The sequence below is a fragment of the Pelobates fuscus genome, chromosome 6 (genome assembly GCF_036172605.1).
Source record: "Pelobates fuscus isolate aPelFus1 chromosome 6, aPelFus1.pri, whole genome shotgun sequence".
In the NCBI taxonomy this organism is placed as follows: Eukaryota; Metazoa; Chordata; class Amphibia; order Anura; family Pelobatidae; genus Pelobates; species Pelobates fuscus.
In genome coordinates, this window is record NC_086322.1 from 131833478 (window position 1) to 131853561 (window position 20084).

The following is a 20084-nucleotide window of genomic DNA, read 5'->3' on the forward strand; positions in this document are numbered from 1 at the left end:
AAATTGACACTTTTATAAATTAACCTGGTTACACCCACTGACTTTTCAAGCAGAAAGTAGGTCCTGTTACTTCCTGGTTTGATTAGCTTAGTTGCACCAAATTTCAAAAGGCAGAAATTGCCCAGAGCACCTGCCTTGGAGAGACTTTTAACAAGCTACATTGGGAAGTCTGTGATTGGACAGCCACAAAATATCTGGGCCAGAACTAATGAATAAAGTTACACTGGCAGCCAGATGGGCTATAGCTAAGAAATGGTTGGGGACCACAGTGCCAGCAATGGCAGAGGTGACGAACCGAATTAAAGAAAATGTTATTATGGACAAACTGACAGCAATGGTACATAACACTATGCAATCCTTTGAAAAGATGTGGTTACCATGGGTTGACTTGGGCGACTGAAACGGCTTAGGGTGACTAGGCGGCGGGTCGCTGGCGAGGAACAGGTAGAACCGGACGTACCAGTCCTAATACAAGCTACGGTTGCAGCTGGAGGGAAACGAGTGGCATGCTTGATGCTTTAAGTTTTTGTTTAAGTTTCAGCCCAACAGGGCTTCAGTTTTCTTATTTCTTAAAACCAACAGCCCAACCAAGCCTACATAGGGATCCTCCAGAGGATAGTCTACAAACAGGTGACACCCTACAACAAACACAATGGTATAAACGCATGTCACACTGTCATATACAGCGCACTTGTGTTTATTGTTCTACGTAACCAGACATTCTACACCCCTGTGTCAGAATGCATGTGACTATTATCTGTATTGTATTACGTCTGTTTCAAAAATAAAGAATTTAAAAAAATATATATATCTAGGCCGGGTTAGAAGAGGAGGACCTGTAAAGACAGCAGACAAGAGATCTGCAGTTTTTGCAAGCTGTTTTTAGATATAATTTCAGTGAAAAAATGCATAATTAAATGCATGCAAGTTTTCATTTGGAGTATATCTATTAAAAAGTGATTTTTATTTACTTTGTATTTGGGAAGTGAAGTGTCCCTTTAATGGGACTTTTACTGCACCTCTAATATTAGGTAGGTAGCAGCTGTTTGCAGTATCTTGCTACGTTTTAACTATGTTGCATTGTAGTTCTAATTATTTTTATTACTGTGTTTGCTTAACATCAATTTAATGAATATTTCTGATTATTATTATTTTTGTTATTGCATTTGCTGGATTTTATTTTAATTCTCATTTGTAGCTCTGGATCACAGTGAGGTTTTTCTGTCTATTGACCTTTTTTTATATCTTTTTTTTTTTTTTTTTTTTTTTAACAATTGTTTTAAATTCTTTATTTTGTTGTGCATTTATTAGACAAGATACATTCTATACTAGCAATGCCACAACAGCAAATGCCAGAGTTTTCATAAGCATAGATAGACAATCATATGGCATGGATAGACTGTGCACATTTTTTATATTATATAAGAGTTGACAACAGTATGATGCTAATCTTAACGTGTATATGAAAGAACAATCAGGCTTATCTACCGGTTATGTTACATAAGAGTGTAGCAGACGTTTGTCTAAGGGTGTTAAGGTAAATGCTTGTTCCCGAGGGGACCATCATGTTACTTAGTTTGGTTATTAGGTAGCTTAATAATAAGATGATGAGAGTGTTTTGCAAGCTTTTCTACCCCCCCGCCACCCCCCATGCCCGCAAGATGACAGTCAGTGTCCGTGTACCATGTGACCCTTCTCAGTGAGGGATCAAGGAAGGATGACAGCTTGAAATTCTCTGTAGTGATTTCTTGCCAGGTAAGTGTCTAAGTGGTAGACCTCCTGTAGTGGACTTGTGTCTTTTCCGTCGTATGCAGGATGCGGAGCTTAGTAGTTGGGGTGATCCGATGTGTTATCTCCGCCGACGCAGGCAGTCCGCTCCGGTTTCTTTTTTTTGCCCCTTACGTTTGGGTTTGGGAAGTACGGCAGAGGAGGCCAGCACGTTGGTACAGTGTTCCTTGCCAAGGATTGTAGGTTGAAGCATGTTAGTGCCGTGTTGTGTGTTAGCAGATCCCTGCTCTTAAGTTGGCATGCTGTGTCTTTGGCTGCTCTGCCAGTTTTGGCTCGTCCTAGGACCGGGCTTTGTGCTTTTTGTGTGGTCGTAGCAGGTAGCTGCCAGTTCATGTTTAGTTCGCGCTGGCATATCGTTGGTGCGGAGTCAAGTGAGTGGGGGAGCTTCCCTCTAGTATAAGTGGCTCTGCACGTGGTCTCCGCCATCTTGTGTGCGGCCTCCGTGCTCTAGTTTAACCCTTCTGCGGAATGGAGTGCTGGTGGTATCGCATTCACAGGGGGCCACGGGGTGGGGACCGGGATCACCCCCACCGGCCCAGAGGGGGGGGGGAAACGGGGCCACACCCGCCTAACTTCGTGTCTCTGGTCGACAGCTGGTAGGCCGGATAGCAGGGCAGCGGCCGTCCGTCCCGCTCACCGCCCAGGCGCTCTCCATCTTGGGTGACGGTGAGCACCCCTCCGAGGGACTAAAACTGTGCAGCAAGCCTCTCCTCAGAACCAGGGTGTCTTCAGCTCGGTCACAGCTGCCAGTCGTCAAGTAAGTGCCGGTCTTGGGCGTTTTTAGGGCCAAAACCAGTAGAAACTGCAGGAGCTGTTCTGGTGTGCGACCGTTCGGCTCGGCGGTGCGGCCCCGCCCCCCGACCTTTTTTTATATCTTTAAAAGATACGCTCACATTTTGATTTAGTTTGTATATTAATAGGGTAGTACAGTCACTATTTGTGTCTGTTTAGCTAATTGTTACAAACTACTCCGTGTTATCTTTCTGATTGTTCCAACAGTTATTTCATTTTTTTCTTGTATGGATTCTACTGCTTAGTACAGAACATAAATTTAATTGTTTTTACCAGAGCATTAATCTCTGCATTTTCTTGTACTCAGGGTTTAGAGCAACAGAATTCTTTGGTGCAGTTTTCATGAATAACACAACAGATATAGAAATGGCAGCGGTGGACTGTGACAAAGCAGTGACAGTGGAGTTTAAACATGATGACAAACTCAGCGAGGACACAGGAGCATTAATTCAGGTATTATGCTGGTTTTGTAAAAACACATACTGAAAGATGGTCTGACACATACATAATAGGGATTATTCACAAAAAGGTGGCTTTTCAAATTACTGTTAAAATTGTTAAAACTGATTTAAAAGTATTACTAATGATATTATCATGTTATCAACAGCAGCCACTGTTATTGGTAAAATTGCTGCAGCTATATGCCCACTCTGTAATATCATAGCGGAAGAATATAATGTCCATGATCTATATAAGTTCTTGTATGGAGTGTGCAACCGTACAACTCCTAAGTCTGTTCCGTTGTATTGTTTTACATGCACAATAACATCTGTGGATTTCGTCTGTTTTAATTATCATGTTTGTGTCATTCTAGTGTGCTCTATTATACACAACCACAAGTGGCCAAAGACGCCTGCTTATCCATAATATCAGCCTGAACTGCAGCTCTCAACTGGCCGATCTCTACAAGAGCTGTGAGACAGATGCCCTCATAAATTTCTTTGCAAAATCAGGTAACAATGAAAAGCATTATAATTGTTCTTTACTGTGAGCAAATTAAATAATCACCACCGAGTGAATACATGTTTATGGATTACACAATCTCTGTATCAACATTAATTTAAATTGATCAATCCTTAAAGGAACACTATAGTCACCTAAATTACTTTAGCTAAATAAAGCAGTTTTAGTGTATAGATCATTCCCCTGCAATTTCACTGCTCAATTCACTGTCATTTAGGAGTTAAATCACTTTGTTTATGTTTATGCAGCCCTAGCCACACCTCCCCTGGCTATGATTGACAGAGCCTGCATTGAAAAAAAACTGGTTTCACTTTCAAACAGATGTAATTTACCTTAAATAATTGTATCTCAATCTCTAAATTGAATTGTAATCACATACAGGAGGCTCTTGCAGGGTCTAGCAAGCTATTAACATAGCAGGGGATAAGAAAATCTTAATTAAACAGAACTTGCAATAAAGAAAGCCTAAATAGGGCGCTCTTTACAGGAAGTGTTTATGGAAGGCTGTGCAAATCACATGCAGGGAGGCGTGACTAGGGTTCATAAACAAAGGCATTTATCTCCTAAATGGCAGAGGATTGAGCAGTGAGGCTGCAGGGGCATGTTCTATACACCAAAACTGCATCATTAAGCTAAAGTTGTTCAGGTGACTATAGTCTCCCTTTAATGATGGAAGCAATTGTAAAACCTCTGAACCAAATCAAAACCTAGAATTTGTGCTATGCGTGTTTCCCGTCATAATTGAAAGGCTTCTCTTTAACTGCCCCCCATACAAACTATATATTTTTTTAAGGACAGAAAGAACTTTCTTTTAATATCTTATCCACAACATTAAGTGTGAACAAAAAACACTTTTGTTTCACAATATTATTTGCTTATAAAGTGCAACTAAAGAAAATAATTCTAAATAAATGCATGTATTAGTCTGGATCGTTTAATGCTTCATATTTCTAGAATCTGAATTGCAGCTTGAGAATCACCATGGCTTAACGCAAACGCTAAATATTGCCCTGGGTAACAGAGCAAGCCCCAGGTATCGGTTGATACATGGGTCTTTCTGGTGTTAGTATGAATCTCACACTGCTAACATCTAGTTGTAGCTGCTGGAATTTGAATCCCCATAAAGGGTTTTATTTACACTTGAGCACTGTAAACAGCTTATCTGTCAGTCTGGGACCACAGAATATGGCCCTAGTTGAGCTGACTGAGGGGAGTCCCAGGTATTGATTAATGCTTGAGTCTACCTTATGAGGATTTGACCCTGCTTACAGGACATGCCAAAAAGTTCTAGCAGTATTAAAGCCCAGGCTTTCTAGGACATTATGGCACATCCTAACATTGTTAAGGGGGTAAAATACGTTGACATTATTAAACTTGTAAAATCAATCTCTCTGTAGTACAGAATAATACCGTGTAGATCTGTGACAACCTAAAGAGGGGAGGTATGGAATATGTAGGTTATTTAAAAGTATTTAGAGAGGAGTTATCATGTCTCAACTCCTGTCGATAATAAAGTCATTATAATTACTTACAAGGTGCACACTTACTATGTATATTGATACAGAATGCCCTTTCTTATTGGGTATAAATGTAGATCTTGCATATAAATTACTTTGTTCATCAATATTGTTTTGATTAGCAGCTATAGTGTGTTATTTTACACAACATTCAATTTCTTTTTAGCTTACAAGGCAATCCTCCATCATCCTTTGAAGACAGTGCGTGATGTGCTTGTCAGTCAGACTGCTCACATGCTAGCCTGCTACAGAAAGAACTGCGCTACCCCTTCAGCTGTCAGTCAGGTGTGTTCCATTCATTCATGCTCTACAAATACTTTTCACATTTACTACTGTGTATGGCTATCTTCCATTTTTATTAACCAGCATTATTCCAAAAATAGCTTACCCATGAGTACCATACTTGGTAAAAGTTAGATTCATTTGGTCTTTTTCCATTTTTGATCACACTTCTTTAACTTTCTTTCTTAATTTCATTATTTGTATTCATTATTTCAGTTGGACTTACCATAATCTGTATCATTTATAAAATTTTATTTCCCTTATTGAGCTATATCAAGCTGGGAACTCTGGGATTATTGTGGAATCGTGATCTCTGAAGTTTTTGTGCACAAGAAGTCCTTTAAAAAGCCAAACAATGTTGTGTATTACATATCACAATAGAGTACAATATTAAAGGGACACTCCACTGCCCAAATACACAAATAAGAAATATCACTATTTTGTAGATACTCCCGAAATTAAAACATGCAGGCAATTAATTATACATTTTGTTCATTGGGAGGATATCTAAAACCAGCTTGCAAAAACTGCATTTCTCTTGTCTGATGCGTTTTCAAGCCTTTCCCTTCTAGCCCAGCCCAGACATTTTAATGCAGCTCAATCAGTAGCCTTTGCAGGGCAGGTGTCCTGTGTTTGTGTTTAGCTCCACTGAGCAAACAAAACCCAGAAGTAACAGGACTGGTTGTCTGATTGACAGTCAGTGGGGTGTTACAAAAATGATTTATAAAAGTGCCAATTTCTAGTAAAATCTGCACTTTTTGAAAAATTTGAAAAAAGAGAACCTACTCTTCACACATAAAGAATTTCAGCAAGCTAAAGTGATTTAGAGGTATGGAGTGTCCTTTTAAATTTACTCAAATGAAAAACTGAAACACATTGGTGAGTTGTATTTAGATGAAATTCAAATTTGCAAAATGTATGTCACAATATTATTTGCTTTCTGTTGCTTTCTGTTGCTGTTGTATGTCCAACAGAGTAGTATTCTGCCACTGGCTATTCTAGCCTAAATATTAGCAAGTTCAATATCAACTACTAAGTAACATAAACAGAGTTAGTTACAAAACTCCAAATGTTCACACATTAAATCCAAATTGAAAAACTGAGACCAAACAAAAGCTAATCTGGAAAATTCTCCAATTCGGCCATAGTAACAAACTATTTTTGCCTCAGTTTTTCCATTTGTTTTAATTTTCAAAACTTCAGAGTGTGGTATGGAAACATTTATCACTTCCATGACATCATTTTTGTAATAACACTAGAATCCATGTCCCTTTCCAGCTCATCCTACCCGACTCCATGAAAGTGTTGCCTGTATACATGAACTGCCTGCTGAAGAATGAAGTGCTAATTGGTAGCCCCGAGGTGACCACGGACGAACGAGCATTTCAAAGGCAGCTGGTTATGTCCATGGATGTGGCCAGTTCTCAGCTGTTTTTCTATCCACAGCTACTGCCAATTGTAAGTGAAAACAGCAGGCTGCCTAAAGAACGTTTGATATACAAAGCATACAGTACAAACATTTACTAACTGTTGTCACTCTAACATTGCTGGAATACATATCCCATGAAGCTCATCCAGTTTATAGTAGTGATGACCTTTGGAACTCGTTTACAAATTTTGGCCTATGTTTTCCAAGATACACATCAGCTGATGTACTAAAGATAACAGAGCTAAAGCAGAACTGTAACCCTCCCCCTGAAAAATGTATATTTCATAAAGATAGAAGCTTTAAGAAATACTCATAATGACTGTGTTGAAATATTACTGAAATTCCAACCCAGTCAAGAGATATACTGAGAGAAAGTTGGGATTACTTTGTTTATGTATGTATCCTATGCCTGACACTTCTAGACACTGGGAGGAAGTATGCTGTCTAGAAGTGTCAATCCTCCCCCAGCCATCACCAGTGATAGCTGGAAGGAATTGTTTTTTTCTATGGAGGATATCTCGTTCTTCTCTATAGACCTCAATGCTGTACTTTCACACGTGCACAAGAGTACAGCAGTGATGTTGGCTCAAAGTCCCTAGACGGTGACAATGCCACTTTAAGAGAACAGTCAGTATGTTGATATAACTTTATATGGTTTTCTATTAATTTCTCCGTTGTTGAAAGGCATATAAAATTGAGATATGTGAGATTCAATTGCCTAATAATATTTACAAGCCATCATTTTTAATGTTAACATTCTTGTTGGTTTGGTTGGCATTAAATGTATAAATGTATAACTAAAGTACAGGATAGTGACACATTAAAACAAAGGCGATTGTGCCTGCATTGTCCTTGAAATAGAAAATCTTCCTTCCTTTATTGTAATAGCATTCTTAATTTAAGGACCTGGCAAATATGCTTTTATACTTCTTGTGTAGGGTGTTTTTTGATTTTAAAAGAAGTGTTTTCATTTTCTCTTAGCACACAATGGATACCAAGAGTGATACAGTTCCAAGCGCAGTACGCTGCTCAGAGGAGCGTTTATCAGAAGGAGGGATATTTCTATTAGCTAATGGTATATATATGTTCCTTTGGCTGGGAGTCAGTGCTCCTCCAGAATTCATCCAAGGAATTTTCAATGTACCTTCGTTTGCACACATCACACCCGAAGCAGTAAGTTTTCACTTTAAATACACTGTAGTTCGTCAGAAATGTAATTTTTTGATCAAGAATGGATTTCATTCTAATGTGCCTCTATACACAAAGTACGTAGCAATTCAACTAAAGTCATACAGAGCAATTCACTAAAATGTGAAATGCTGGGAATTCAAAGGGAATTAAATATTTTAGGCCAAGTAGCCAGTACAAATACCAACAGTTCACTGTTTATTGAATTACTTTGATCAGATATTGTCACGTAGATGCTAGAGGTTGCGTGTGATATCCAACAGAAAATTCTATGTGTTATATTTCAGTGAAAGGAATTACTGAGAACATGCGAGCCAGACTTATTCTTTAAGTCAATAGTCTATTTGTTCTCCTAGAGCACAGTTTACAGTAGATAAAAATAAACAAAAAACATTTGCATTATTCCTAATTGTGAAAGAAGTCCTTTTAACCTATTTCATTAAAATATAACTTTTACGTAAGCTGATAAATGTGTTTGAACAAACACATAAATACCATTTTAAAAATAAAATGGAGAAAGGTGTATGTTTTAAATGAATCAATTAAGACTAACACTAAAGTTAGAATTTAAAGGGAATTCAAAGGGAATTTTAAATTTTAGGCAAAAGTAGCCAAACTGGAAGCTTCGGTGGCATAGAGAATTTTTCCAGTTTGACTATTTTGACCTTCAATCTGAAATTCACTTTGAATTATCACTTTTGTAAATAGCCCTGGAAGTAATGGTGCCACAATAGAATAATAACGTAATGAGAATTTTGATCACTGTGAAAAATGAAGGCTAGAAAGAGCCTAGAAATCAAATCCGTTAAATGTAGGAAGACGCGAATGATGACATCAATACTCGCTCTTTCATTAAAACATTTTAAAAGTATTTACAGTTAAATAAAGATTGTCTTTCTAACCCTTTTAACTTATCTCAGGTGAAGGTGATATGTAGCGCCATTTCAGCAAATACAAGTCATTTGTACAGGATGCGTTGTTTATACTTATTTGTGTTAAACTTATGTGAAGATTTTCATTATTGAGTGCTCATGGCTATTTCTTCGTCCTGCTACACAATTACGAGATGTTTCTTTTATTTCTTACTCAAATGATCATTTACAGATGGAATGTCTACATTCTACACTATTCCGTGGGCTCCTACACCATGTGGACCACTGTAATAATTTGTGTTCTGGGCTGTTTTAGCCATACTCGGATGTATAAAAGTAAAACACGTGACCATTGGCAATCGAATGGCCTGGAATGCAATATTCAGAGATTCTCAACAAGACAATGTCAAAGCTCTCCAACTAGTCAGTTCATCCAATATCTGTCCTCGTTCTCTTTAGGTGCTGGAATGGCTCATTTTGAAGTGCTAATTAGTCTCAATAGCACATTTAAATAACCCATAAACTAAATTCACCTATTACCAGTGCTAAGATGTAGGATATTTAAAAGGTGTCAGAAGAATATATCCCGTTCTGTATATAGGTGAACTGTAATTATCTTCAGATGTTTAAAATATATACCTTAAATGCTAATAAAAGGTTATAATTCATAATGTGTTTTATTGCAGACATTACTCCCTCCAGTTGACAGCCTTCATTCGAAGAAATTGAAGTCAATTATTGAGAGCATCCAGAGGAATTGTTCACACTCCATGAAGGTAAGCAATGTGGTCTGTGCATGCAGTCATGCAAAATGGTAATAGTGAATAGTAAAAACTCAGCATTGTAGTGAATTGAAATCTGAATGGCTAACTTGTAATTAAGGCTAAAACAGTCAAGCTGTGTTTTTAGCTAATTGTTCCAGATCAGCTAGTTTAGCCTGAATTTTATGATTAGGCAATTCACTACAGTTCAAGGTTCAGTTAAAAACACTGAGCAATGTACACTTTTGACATGGAGGCTTTTAAGTGTCAGGTTGACTTTGATGTTACTACAGACACAACCCAATGAATCCCCCTACTCATATGAGTCTAATGCAGGGACCACAAAACTCTGGCCCTCAAGATTCTCTGGCTATCTATTTCATTCAAAGAGTCTTGGGGGTTGTAGTTCAGCAACATCTGAAGGGCAAGAGTTTGGAGAACCCTAGACTAATGTTAGATCTCCATAAAAATGATCCAGGAATATTCTTAGTATTACCCTGTACATAGTCTTGCAAGATGGGACACCGTAATCTTTTGTATACCTATTCTAGATGGAGTTTTTTTGTTGTTATCTGCCTTATTTAAGAAACTGTTTGATATTCAGTGTCACACATTCACTGCTTATCATCCACACAAATCGTTAAAACAATGCTTTATAGTTTATACGATGATATAAACTACTTTATTTTCTACGTAGAATAATAAAACTCGTGCCATGTTTTTACTTTTAGCACATCAGTCAATGAAATTCAGGGAGAATTAGAAATGTGTTATTGTTAGATCATTATAATGAACACTTTTAAAGCACTTAACTTGAAGTCATGACTTTTTTTTAAAATGTGATTGTGCTTGAGATTAACTGGCTACTATACACTTTTTTTGCAGCTCGTCATAGTGAAGCAGAAGGATAAGGCCGAAATGCCCTTTAGGCAGCTTCTCGTAGAAGACAAAGGTCTCCTAGGAGGAGCGTCATACATGGATTTCCTTTGTTGTGTCCACAAAGAGATCCGTCAGCTTCTCACCTAACTGATACGCAAAGCTTTCCATGGACATGTCTTTATACGTAAACTAACTTTACAGCAATATCTCATCACATCTGTACAGCCTTGCTGCTTAGACTTTACCGTTCTGTCATCATTTCTATAGATAACCAGCTGAAATGACATTCTCTATTATGTGTATCCCCAATTTTTTTTTTTTTAATTGCTTGCTTTAGACGTCAAGATTTTCTATAGTATCTGACTAATTTAAATGATGATTGCGTTTTGTATGAAGGTGGATGTTCCTTGCACACAAAATAGATGACTAAAGCACATTACACTAATATATCTATGTACAAATCTCAGTAATGTCTGTGCCACTATTAAAATATTCTGCAATATTTTTATGTAACCATACTGAAACTGCTTTGTTATAAAACATACAAAACAATTTTTAAACCTATTCTATGAAATCTGATTTAATTACGTCCTTATTAAGTACATATCAAAGTGTCGCTCAGTCTCGGGCTACATTTAACCCCTTAAGGACACAAGACATGTGTGACATGTCATGATTCCCTTTTATTCCAGAAGTTTGGTCCTTAAGGGGTTAAAGAGTGATTCAGGGATAATTTACAAGTTAATCGATCATCATGACTATTCTATTGATTCAGTGATGATTGCTTCACTTTTAGAATTCTGCACCAGGTTTGTTCTTTTTACATAACCCTAATCTTTTCACAGATATATATACTCCAGTAAGGAAGCAGATAGAATGTGTATGGTTTTCTTTGCTTTGAGATAATTAGCCATGAGACCTGTGTAGTATGACATCACTTAGAGCAGGCTTCCCCTGGCCCTCCAGATGTTGCTGAACTACAACTCCCATGATTCTTAGCCTATCTATTTCATTCATAACACCATGGGAGTTGTAGTTCAGCAACATCTGGAGGGCCGGAGTTTGGGGAAGCCTGATTTAAAGCCTATTTCGGCTATATACGTACAGTCTGCCATGTTAAGGGTTATATGAGTTTTTAGTTTACCAAACAAGGGATTTTCATGCAGTGTATGTGTTCACAAAATATACACAGATATTTCTTTATTTAACCATTTCAATGCATTGTAAAATGAAAGTATTGTTCCCAAAGAAACATGTTTTTAAGAAGTTTGGGTGCTCAGTGGCTCATTCAGCTGCACGTGTTATGGATTTATACCGTATATACTGTCTCTTGATTCATTTTCTGTGCTATAAGAGTCAATTGCTTTCAAAACATTTCATACAACCAGAAAGTATATCTAGATTTTAACTTATAAAGTTTTGAAGTGATTGATAAGCTTGATTGGTAATTTTCTTTTAACATCTGCAAAACAGATAGGATTGCTGCCCACAAATACCTTATTTAAATTATATTGTTTTAGCTTGTGGGATTATACCTTGTGTTACTTTGATCACAGCTGTTGTTTGTACTCATAGTATGTATTTAAGGCAAGCATTCTGATATTAGGACTTCCATTCATCCCCTTCCTTTCATCTCATTTACAGTTTAAAACACAGCGCGATCCCACACAAAACAGTCAGAAATAATTTGTTTTGATTTTCTTAATTGCTGGATAAGTGAAAATTTAGTGTGCAGATAACCTCAGTTTCTTATATAGAATAGCAAATATATGTACATTTCAATGCCAGAGTTTAGCAAAACACCAGGGACAAAGAAAGGGTTATATGCATTAACAAAGAAATCATGCTAGGTAAGCTTTATAGTACACTTTAAATTCCTTAGATTATCACGGTCTTTTTTTGTATAATTAGTCTGTTATTTAATGTTTGCCCTGTGCAATATTTTGAGTAGTGTTCACCTTTGCAGCAATTAGCTGTATTCAGTGATCAAGCTTCCAGTGGAATTAAAGTATCTATATTATAAAGACTGTGTTTCTCTACGATCACCATGTCACCCAGGCCACTGTTAATTGTGGTGTAGACCTTTGTCTTTGTTGCTCTCAAAGGTCTATTCTCATCTCATTTAAGAGATCAATAAAATCACACGAAGGATACAAACCGCAAATAAAATTGTAGAGGGGTAACCAGCTTATCAACTTGTACACGTTGATTACATGTGTATTGCCATATTTTATTCCAGTCTGTGAAATGACAAATTCCCTTTTTATTATTCTACTTGGATCATGTTTTTAGACTTCAAGCTTTGAATGGTAGGACCATGTTTAGTTCTGGTGGAAAGAAACAGAGAAGGGTCAGTGCAGTTGTTTGTTGCTGTACAGTGCATTATAACTAAAATATTTTGTAAATGTCTGTGTCCTGTTAAGGTTTCCCTTTGGGAAAAAAATATTTTACAGATTGCATTCCAAAATAAATTTCAAATACCTCGTAAAAAACAAAACAATGTTTTAATTTTTTTTTCAGCTTGCCTTGTTTCCTGTGTTTAGTGTTTTAGTTAAACAGTGAGTTATATTCAGTTATAAAATAATAGTTATACTTTGACTGTTTCAAGTAAATGCTATTATTTTGTAACTGAATAAATTCACTGTTTAACAAAACATGGCTTACATGTTCGCTATACTTTGTCTGTTTCAAGTAAATGATAACATGAAAGCCAAGAAAATCTTGTATGTATGTATGTATATATTTACATCAATTTAGATTGTAATGTATTATTTTACACTTTAGAGAGAGGTTTTGGGGATCAGACCGTGTCCCTGTTACTGCCCCCCATGTCTCCTACCCCCTATTACTGCCCCTCCACCCCCCACCCCCTGTTACTGTTCCTCCGTCCCTCCATCCCCTGTTAATTCCCTCTCCATCCCCCTTCCCCATGTTACTGCCCTCCATACCCCCTACCCACTATCACAGCCCCTCCATCCCCCTACACTCTCACTGCCCCTCCATCCCTACACAGTCAAAGCCACTCCACTCCTATCCTGTCACAGCCCCTCAAGCCCCCACACCATGTCACAGCGCTTCCAGCCCCCTTACCCTCTCACAGCCACCCATACATATTGTCACAGCCCCTCCCTCCCCCCTCCACCCACTCACAGCCCTGCCACCCTGTCACAACCCACCTTACTGGCTGTGGGATGACCACCCTCCCACACACCCTGTCACCCCTCCACACACACACACCATGTCACAGCCCCCCCCCACACCTTGTCACCCCCACACACATACATTGTCACCCCATACACAATCACCATTCCCAAACACTTTCAGCCCCCACACACTGTCTCCACCTTCACCCAGCCACACTCACATTAAACCCTCCTAATCCTGTCACTCTCACCCCCTCCAACCATACCAAACTCACTTACCCTTGCTTTACCACAATTAGCCTATCACATTAACCCCCCTAAATCCTGTCAGACTTTTCTCTAGCACTGTCGCACACAGTCCCCAACCCTGTCACACTTATCCTCTATCAGTCTGTCCCACTCACCCCCTTCACTCTGCCACACTAACATAAGCCCCTCCAACCCAGTCCTCCAAACTGTGCCAGACTCTCCCTCCAACCCTGCCACACTCACCCTTCCACAGTAATCTAATCCTGCCACAATAACCTCCTTAATCTTGTCACACTCACCTCCCCTCATTCTGTTACACTGCCTCCTCCAAACATGGCACATTCACCCCAACCCTGTAATACACCCCCCAACTATGCCACATGCAGCCTGTCACATTAACTTCCTCCAATCCTGTCACACTTCCTTCCCCATGCCCTGTCACACTCCCTCTTCCAACCATGTCACAATCGCCCCCCCCTATCATTCTCACCTTCCCTCATTCTGTTACACTCACAGTCGGCAGTTCAGTTTTGCCCAGAAGTCGGTGAAAATTCTGTTTAGTTGCGACATGTGTGATTCTTATTAGCTAGGCTCTGATGCGCACATGGTGTCCACCATCTTGGGTAGGTTGCTGTGCCATCGGCCTAAGCAAACCGCAATGCAATTGGACCATATCTAAGCAAGGATGCCTCTTAGGTGCAGACCGGGATATCCTCCACAAGTCTGGGGGGGTGGGAGGGGGGATACCAGCCAGTGATTCAGGCAGCTCTCTCTGGGTGGTCCAGATCGGAGATCTGCAGCCTCTCCTCGCTTCAAGGCACACCAGGCTGCAGATTAATTGGTCGACTTTCCGGGAGGGTGTCTACACAAGGTAAGTAACTGTCGCTTATATAGAGCCATTGTGAAGACATTTATGTGTCTTCGTAAAATGCATTTCAGTTTGTTTTTTATTAAAAAACAAACAGATAAAAGTCCAGAGCTCATTCAGGACATGTTGACCTGGCACGGCACTCAGGCCCTGTGCCCCACGTACAACATTTTTGTGATGGTTTGCATTATGTTAAATAATGTGTATGTTAATACCATTGTAATTGCAACTGGTATTTTTCTTTAATTTTGGAAACAGAAGCCAAAGGAGGCGCTAAATCTAGCAGGACATAAAAGCAGAACCTATGATGTAAAATTTTGAGACCTTCCATCATACAATAACATACCTTGCTTTATGTGTATGTTTGAATGTTGTCTAAATGCCTGTACTGCACTCAGTATGCTGGGTGATTTGTGGGAGATAGGACTATTGCTCTAACAAATTAATAGACTTAATGGCCTTTTGATCTTTACAGGGTACATAAATTACAAGTTTTTACTATTATTTTGATGTAAGCATGATTTTATTATGACACAGAGACGAATATTAGTGATTAGCTCTTTCTTTTATTTCCTCAGCAATAAAGAGAGAGAACATATATTTGAACCTTAAATATAACAAATATGGCATACAAATGGTTAACATAGCCAATAATAACATCCCACAACACATCTCATCAACATAAAGGTTCATGTAACCCAAACAATAACACAACATAAAATACAACCTAGAAATAAAGAAAACAAAAACTAACATAATAAACAGAAAAACACAAAATCAGTAGCAAGGAAGAAAGACGGCCATACTGCCATGGCATTGCCACATACAAGATGAGGATAAATACACAAAAATAAGTCCTGCGCTCAAACTCCCACTGCTCCTGTGCAGTAGCAACAACCATAGCACACATCGGCCCCTATACATACATACAAACAACCAAAAAAAACCTGCACGCTAGCCCAAATCCCTTTGCGCATTTAAATAAATGGAGGCTATTATAGTAATTCCAATGGCCATTAAATTTAAGCCCACCTGCCACTTCAAGGCAAACCTCTTAGGTGGGTCCTACACTAACAATTCACCTTGCTTCCTTGAGCTTCAGACAAGTAAATCTCTAATGAAACAGAGTAATATTTTTCTAGACCCCCTACATGCTTATTAGCCCTTAATAAGGAACACATGGGGTGGGCGGCAGCATTGTAACATAGCTGTGTGACACAAAAGTTTAGAAAAAATAAAAGGAAAATGTTGATGAAAAAACAGACTGGAGTGTAATGGGTATGAATAAGGTCAAATTTCCTGAGTCACTAGAAGTTCATCGCGTTTGAAGAAAGACATTGCGAGTGTAGCATACCTGATTGAATAGGGGATGCTGGTAACTTTATTTAACACTCCAGCCTAGTCAAAAGAACCATGTGACTGTGGTCAGTGACAACCTGCATTAGTCTGCCCCCCAACTTTTGCATGGGAAGAAGGATAAATAAAGACTTACTAAAGGTTTACCTACTTTGAGAAGTTCCCCTGGTCCCATGAGCCTGCCAAGGGCTGCCTCTCTGGGTTAAGAAGGTGGATGTGGACGGTTTGGTCCAAGAGTGACCAGAGCCTCTAGGTCCACTGATGGAACCTCTAGAGTGGCCAGAAACACTGCCCCTTGTCCTGGCTGCTCCACCCACTTATCAAGGGCCGTTAATGTGCTGACGAATGTGCCCAATTTTGTCTTAGGTTGGGCCACCTTGTAGTGAGTGGAAGAAATATTAGAGTCTGGAGTTGAGAGTGTCAGACACATCAGAAGCCTCCTTCGTAACCGATGTGGCAGGTGAGCTTACTCTTCAATGGCCATTGGAGTGCAATTAAAATCATCCAATTATTTGAATGTGCAAGTTACTTTTTACATAGATTTTTATTGTATGTATTGGGGCTGATGAGTATTATAGTCATTGTTGCTGCCCAAGCAACTCAGCAATCAATCCACACAGTTGTGTGTTCAAAACAAGAATATCGAGAATGCAGAAAAGGCATCAAACTGGTAGGAAAAACAAAAAGGAGAGATGGACACAACCAAAACCCCTATGCAAGTCTTCGATAAAATGGGTATATTTAGCAGAGGGAGCAGTTGGAAAAAAAAGAAGAAGTGGAGTTTAGGGTTACATGCACCTTTATATTGATAAGATGTATTGTGGGATGTTCTGATTGGCTGTTATGAAGCTATGTTAACTATTTCTATGCCACATTTATTTTATTATTATTTAAAGTTCAAATACCGTATATTTTTTCTTGTTATTTGCTGCTGAGGTAACAAAATAAAGAGTTAAGCATAATATGAGCCCCTGTGTCTTTATAAAAAATATTGTTTAGTCTAACTGAAAGATATACAGGATTAATCACTAAATTGAGAATTTTGGGGAATTCAAAATGAATTTCAAATGTAAGGCCAGAGTAACCTGAATTAACACAGAATTGACTTGGAGAATGTCTCTGAATATTTTTTATTTTTTTTTAAAAACCTAAATTGTGAAATTCACTTTACTTTCCCAGCGATTCTCAATTTAGTGAATAATCTTGAATGTATTTCATCCATCTGGCACTTACCTTTACATGTTAAGTGACTGATATTCACCAGTGAATGGATTGCAATATTCCTGATGGGCAGAGACCTGGGCTTTGATGGCACCATGAGTAATGATTACTGCAATAGGAAAGTCTTCCAAGAAGAACTACATTAGTAAACAAAACGAAGTCTTGCTCAATTAACCCTCCAGGAGCTTTAATAGTAAGAATTTACAATGTTATTTTTACATAACCGATCAGAACCCAATGGTAATGACATTATGAAGATGTAAATTGAGAATGCACGGAGGTCTCACTAGAACAAGCTATTGCATATTTCTTGCTGCAATCATTATCAGGGAGAAACAAAATATTACAGAGCCCTTTACATTTATTAGGAAAATAAGTACAACTGAAAGAAGACCAACAGAGTATAGCCATGGATAGAGGGAAATATTTGCTGTATCCTAGAACACCCTAAGTGAGTGCAGGAGAAATATACCTTTCATCAGACAGGCAGGACTACTACTACAAGCATTTATGGCATTAATTTGTGTTAAACATAAAAACAAACATTCAATCACTGACTGTTTGCAGCTATAAATTTGTGTATACTAGCTTTAAAACAGTTGGTTTACCTAATAAAGGGGAATAAATAGATAAAATGGAAAATATGACCATGCTCACAGCTGAAAATAGCCTGAAAAAAAACAAGAATTTTCTTCAAGATAAGGACACACAGAACAGATGCAATGCTTTGATGTTGCTTTCCCTTTTTTGTTTATCCCACTACTGTATGCAGTATTCTAATAAGAAAAGAGGCGTCTTGGGACATAAAAAACAGACAAAGTAGTCCTCTTTGCATGTTTTAAGGGGGGTAAGGGTGGAAATTATGAATTATAGTAGAATTCTTACATCATTGACACATAGTTCTAGGGTTTAATAGCCAGAAATATACACAAATGTGGCACCCTGTGAAAGGGAATCGATATCACATGCCCAGTGCTGCCCAATAACCAACCAGTGTGTATGGATATCTTAGAAATCAAGGAAGATATCTACATCAAAAAAGTGATTACATTTGTCACTTCCACACAACCTGCTGGATAAGGCAGCTTATTACTGCCCGGAATATAGAAACAAAGTTAGAGACTTTCCTGCAGAACACAACCTCCCCACCAGACTTACAAGAACCAGTCCATAAAAACAACAACATTAGGAAGTAAACTATGCCTTTCCTATGTGACCAGAGGACAGAAAGATTCTAGAGAGTGTGTGAGAATAATTGCTTTTTTTAGGATGAGGAGAGATGGAGAAGATGGAGCCAGGTTTTAAGAGTTTGTATCTTGTTAGTAGGCTACCAGCCCAGTGTCAGAGGAAAAGCAGCTATTCATTTAAATGTGTTGCTCCTCAGCACAAGGAAAAGGAACTACACTGGAGACCAGTAAAACAGAATTTCATTCAAGCTCCTGACAGTGGTCCAAATAGTGCAAGCTGGTGGGCTTCTGCAAATGCTACATTCAGCAGAAACATAGAATGTGACGGCCGATAAGAACCATTCGGCCCATCTGGTCTGCCTAATTTTTAAAAATACTTTCATTAGTCCCTGGCCTTATCTTATAGTTAGGATAGCCTTATGTCTATCCCACGCATGCTTAAACTCCTTTACTGTGTTGGCCTCTACCACTTCAGCTGGAAGGCTATTCCATGCATCCACTACCCTCTCAGTAAAGTAATACGTCCTGATATTATTTTTAAACCTTTGACCCTCTAATTTAAGACTATGTCCTCTTGTTGTGGTAGTTTTTCTTCTTTTAAATATGGACTCCTCCTTTACTGTGTTGATTCCCTTTATGTGTTTAAATGTTTCTATCATATCCCCTCTGTCTCATCTTTCCTCCAAGCTATACATGTTAAGTTCCTTTAACCTTTCCTGGTAAGTTTTATCCTGCAATCCATGAACCAGTTTAGTAGCCCTTCTTTGAACGCTCTCTAAAGTATCAATATCCTTCTGAAGATACAGTCTCCAGTACTGCGTACAATGCTCCAAGTGAGGTCTCACCAGTGTTCTGTACAATGGCATGAGCACTTCCCTCTTTCTACTGCTAATACCTCTCCCTATACAACCAAGCATTCTGCTAGCATTTCCTGCTGCTATATTACATTGTCTGCCTACCTTTAGAAATAATGACCCCTAAAGTATTTTCCTCAGATGTTGAGGTTAGGACTATCAAATATTCTGTACTCTGACTTTGGGTTTTTATGTCCAAGATGCATTATCTTGCACTTATCCACATTAAATGTCAGTTGCCACAACTCTAACCAGGTTGGTTCTGCCATAATAAAACCAAATGCCTTTAAAAGAAAAACTGGTAGGGAGCACGGTGCTAGAATACACTATCCATACGGTTATTAATGTGGACCAGCAATCAAAAACGAGTGGCAGATATGGCCCAATTGCTGCAATATTTTAAAAACATTGCTAAACTATTGCTATTGTTAACAAACTTGCCAGCAAATATGAAGTTTAAATGTCTTACATAAAGATTTAATCCAGGTCTTTATCGATCCATAGAAGTACTTTAAAGGGACATTGTAGACACCCAGACCACTTCAGCTTGTTGAAGTGGTCTGGGTGCAGTGTCCCTTTTACACCTAATGTTTACATTGCAGCTCTAAGTATGCCCTGAGTGGCTGTCTATCAGACAGCCACTAGAGGGCTTCCGGAATCATAACAGACTTTTGGTCTGTTATCTGACGCTGGACACCCTCACGCTCTGCATTTTTCCCCAAAGGAAAGCATTGA

At 38.6% G+C, this 20084-nt stretch overlaps 1 protein-coding gene across 1 annotated transcript in view; it reads left to right on the forward strand.

Moving 5' to 3' along the window:
* The window catches only part of SEC24D (SEC24 homolog D, COPII coat complex component), a 162513-nt gene extending 151468 nt beyond the window's left edge, over positions 1-11045 (forward strand). Inside the window, exons 17-23 of the mRNA XM_063458256.1 lie at positions 2888-3033; positions 3395-3533; positions 5227-5345; positions 6621-6800; positions 7753-7944; positions 9518-9607; positions 10478-11045. Coding sequence (XP_063314326.1) covers positions 2888-3033; positions 3395-3533; positions 5227-5345; positions 6621-6800; positions 7753-7944; positions 9518-9607; positions 10478-10618 — 1007 coding nt within the window. The 3' untranslated portion in view covers positions 10619-11045. The remainder of the gene's footprint in view (positions 1-2887; positions 3034-3394; positions 3534-5226; positions 5346-6620; positions 6801-7752; positions 7945-9517; positions 9608-10477) is intronic.
* Positions 11046-20084: the final 9039 nt, after the last annotated feature.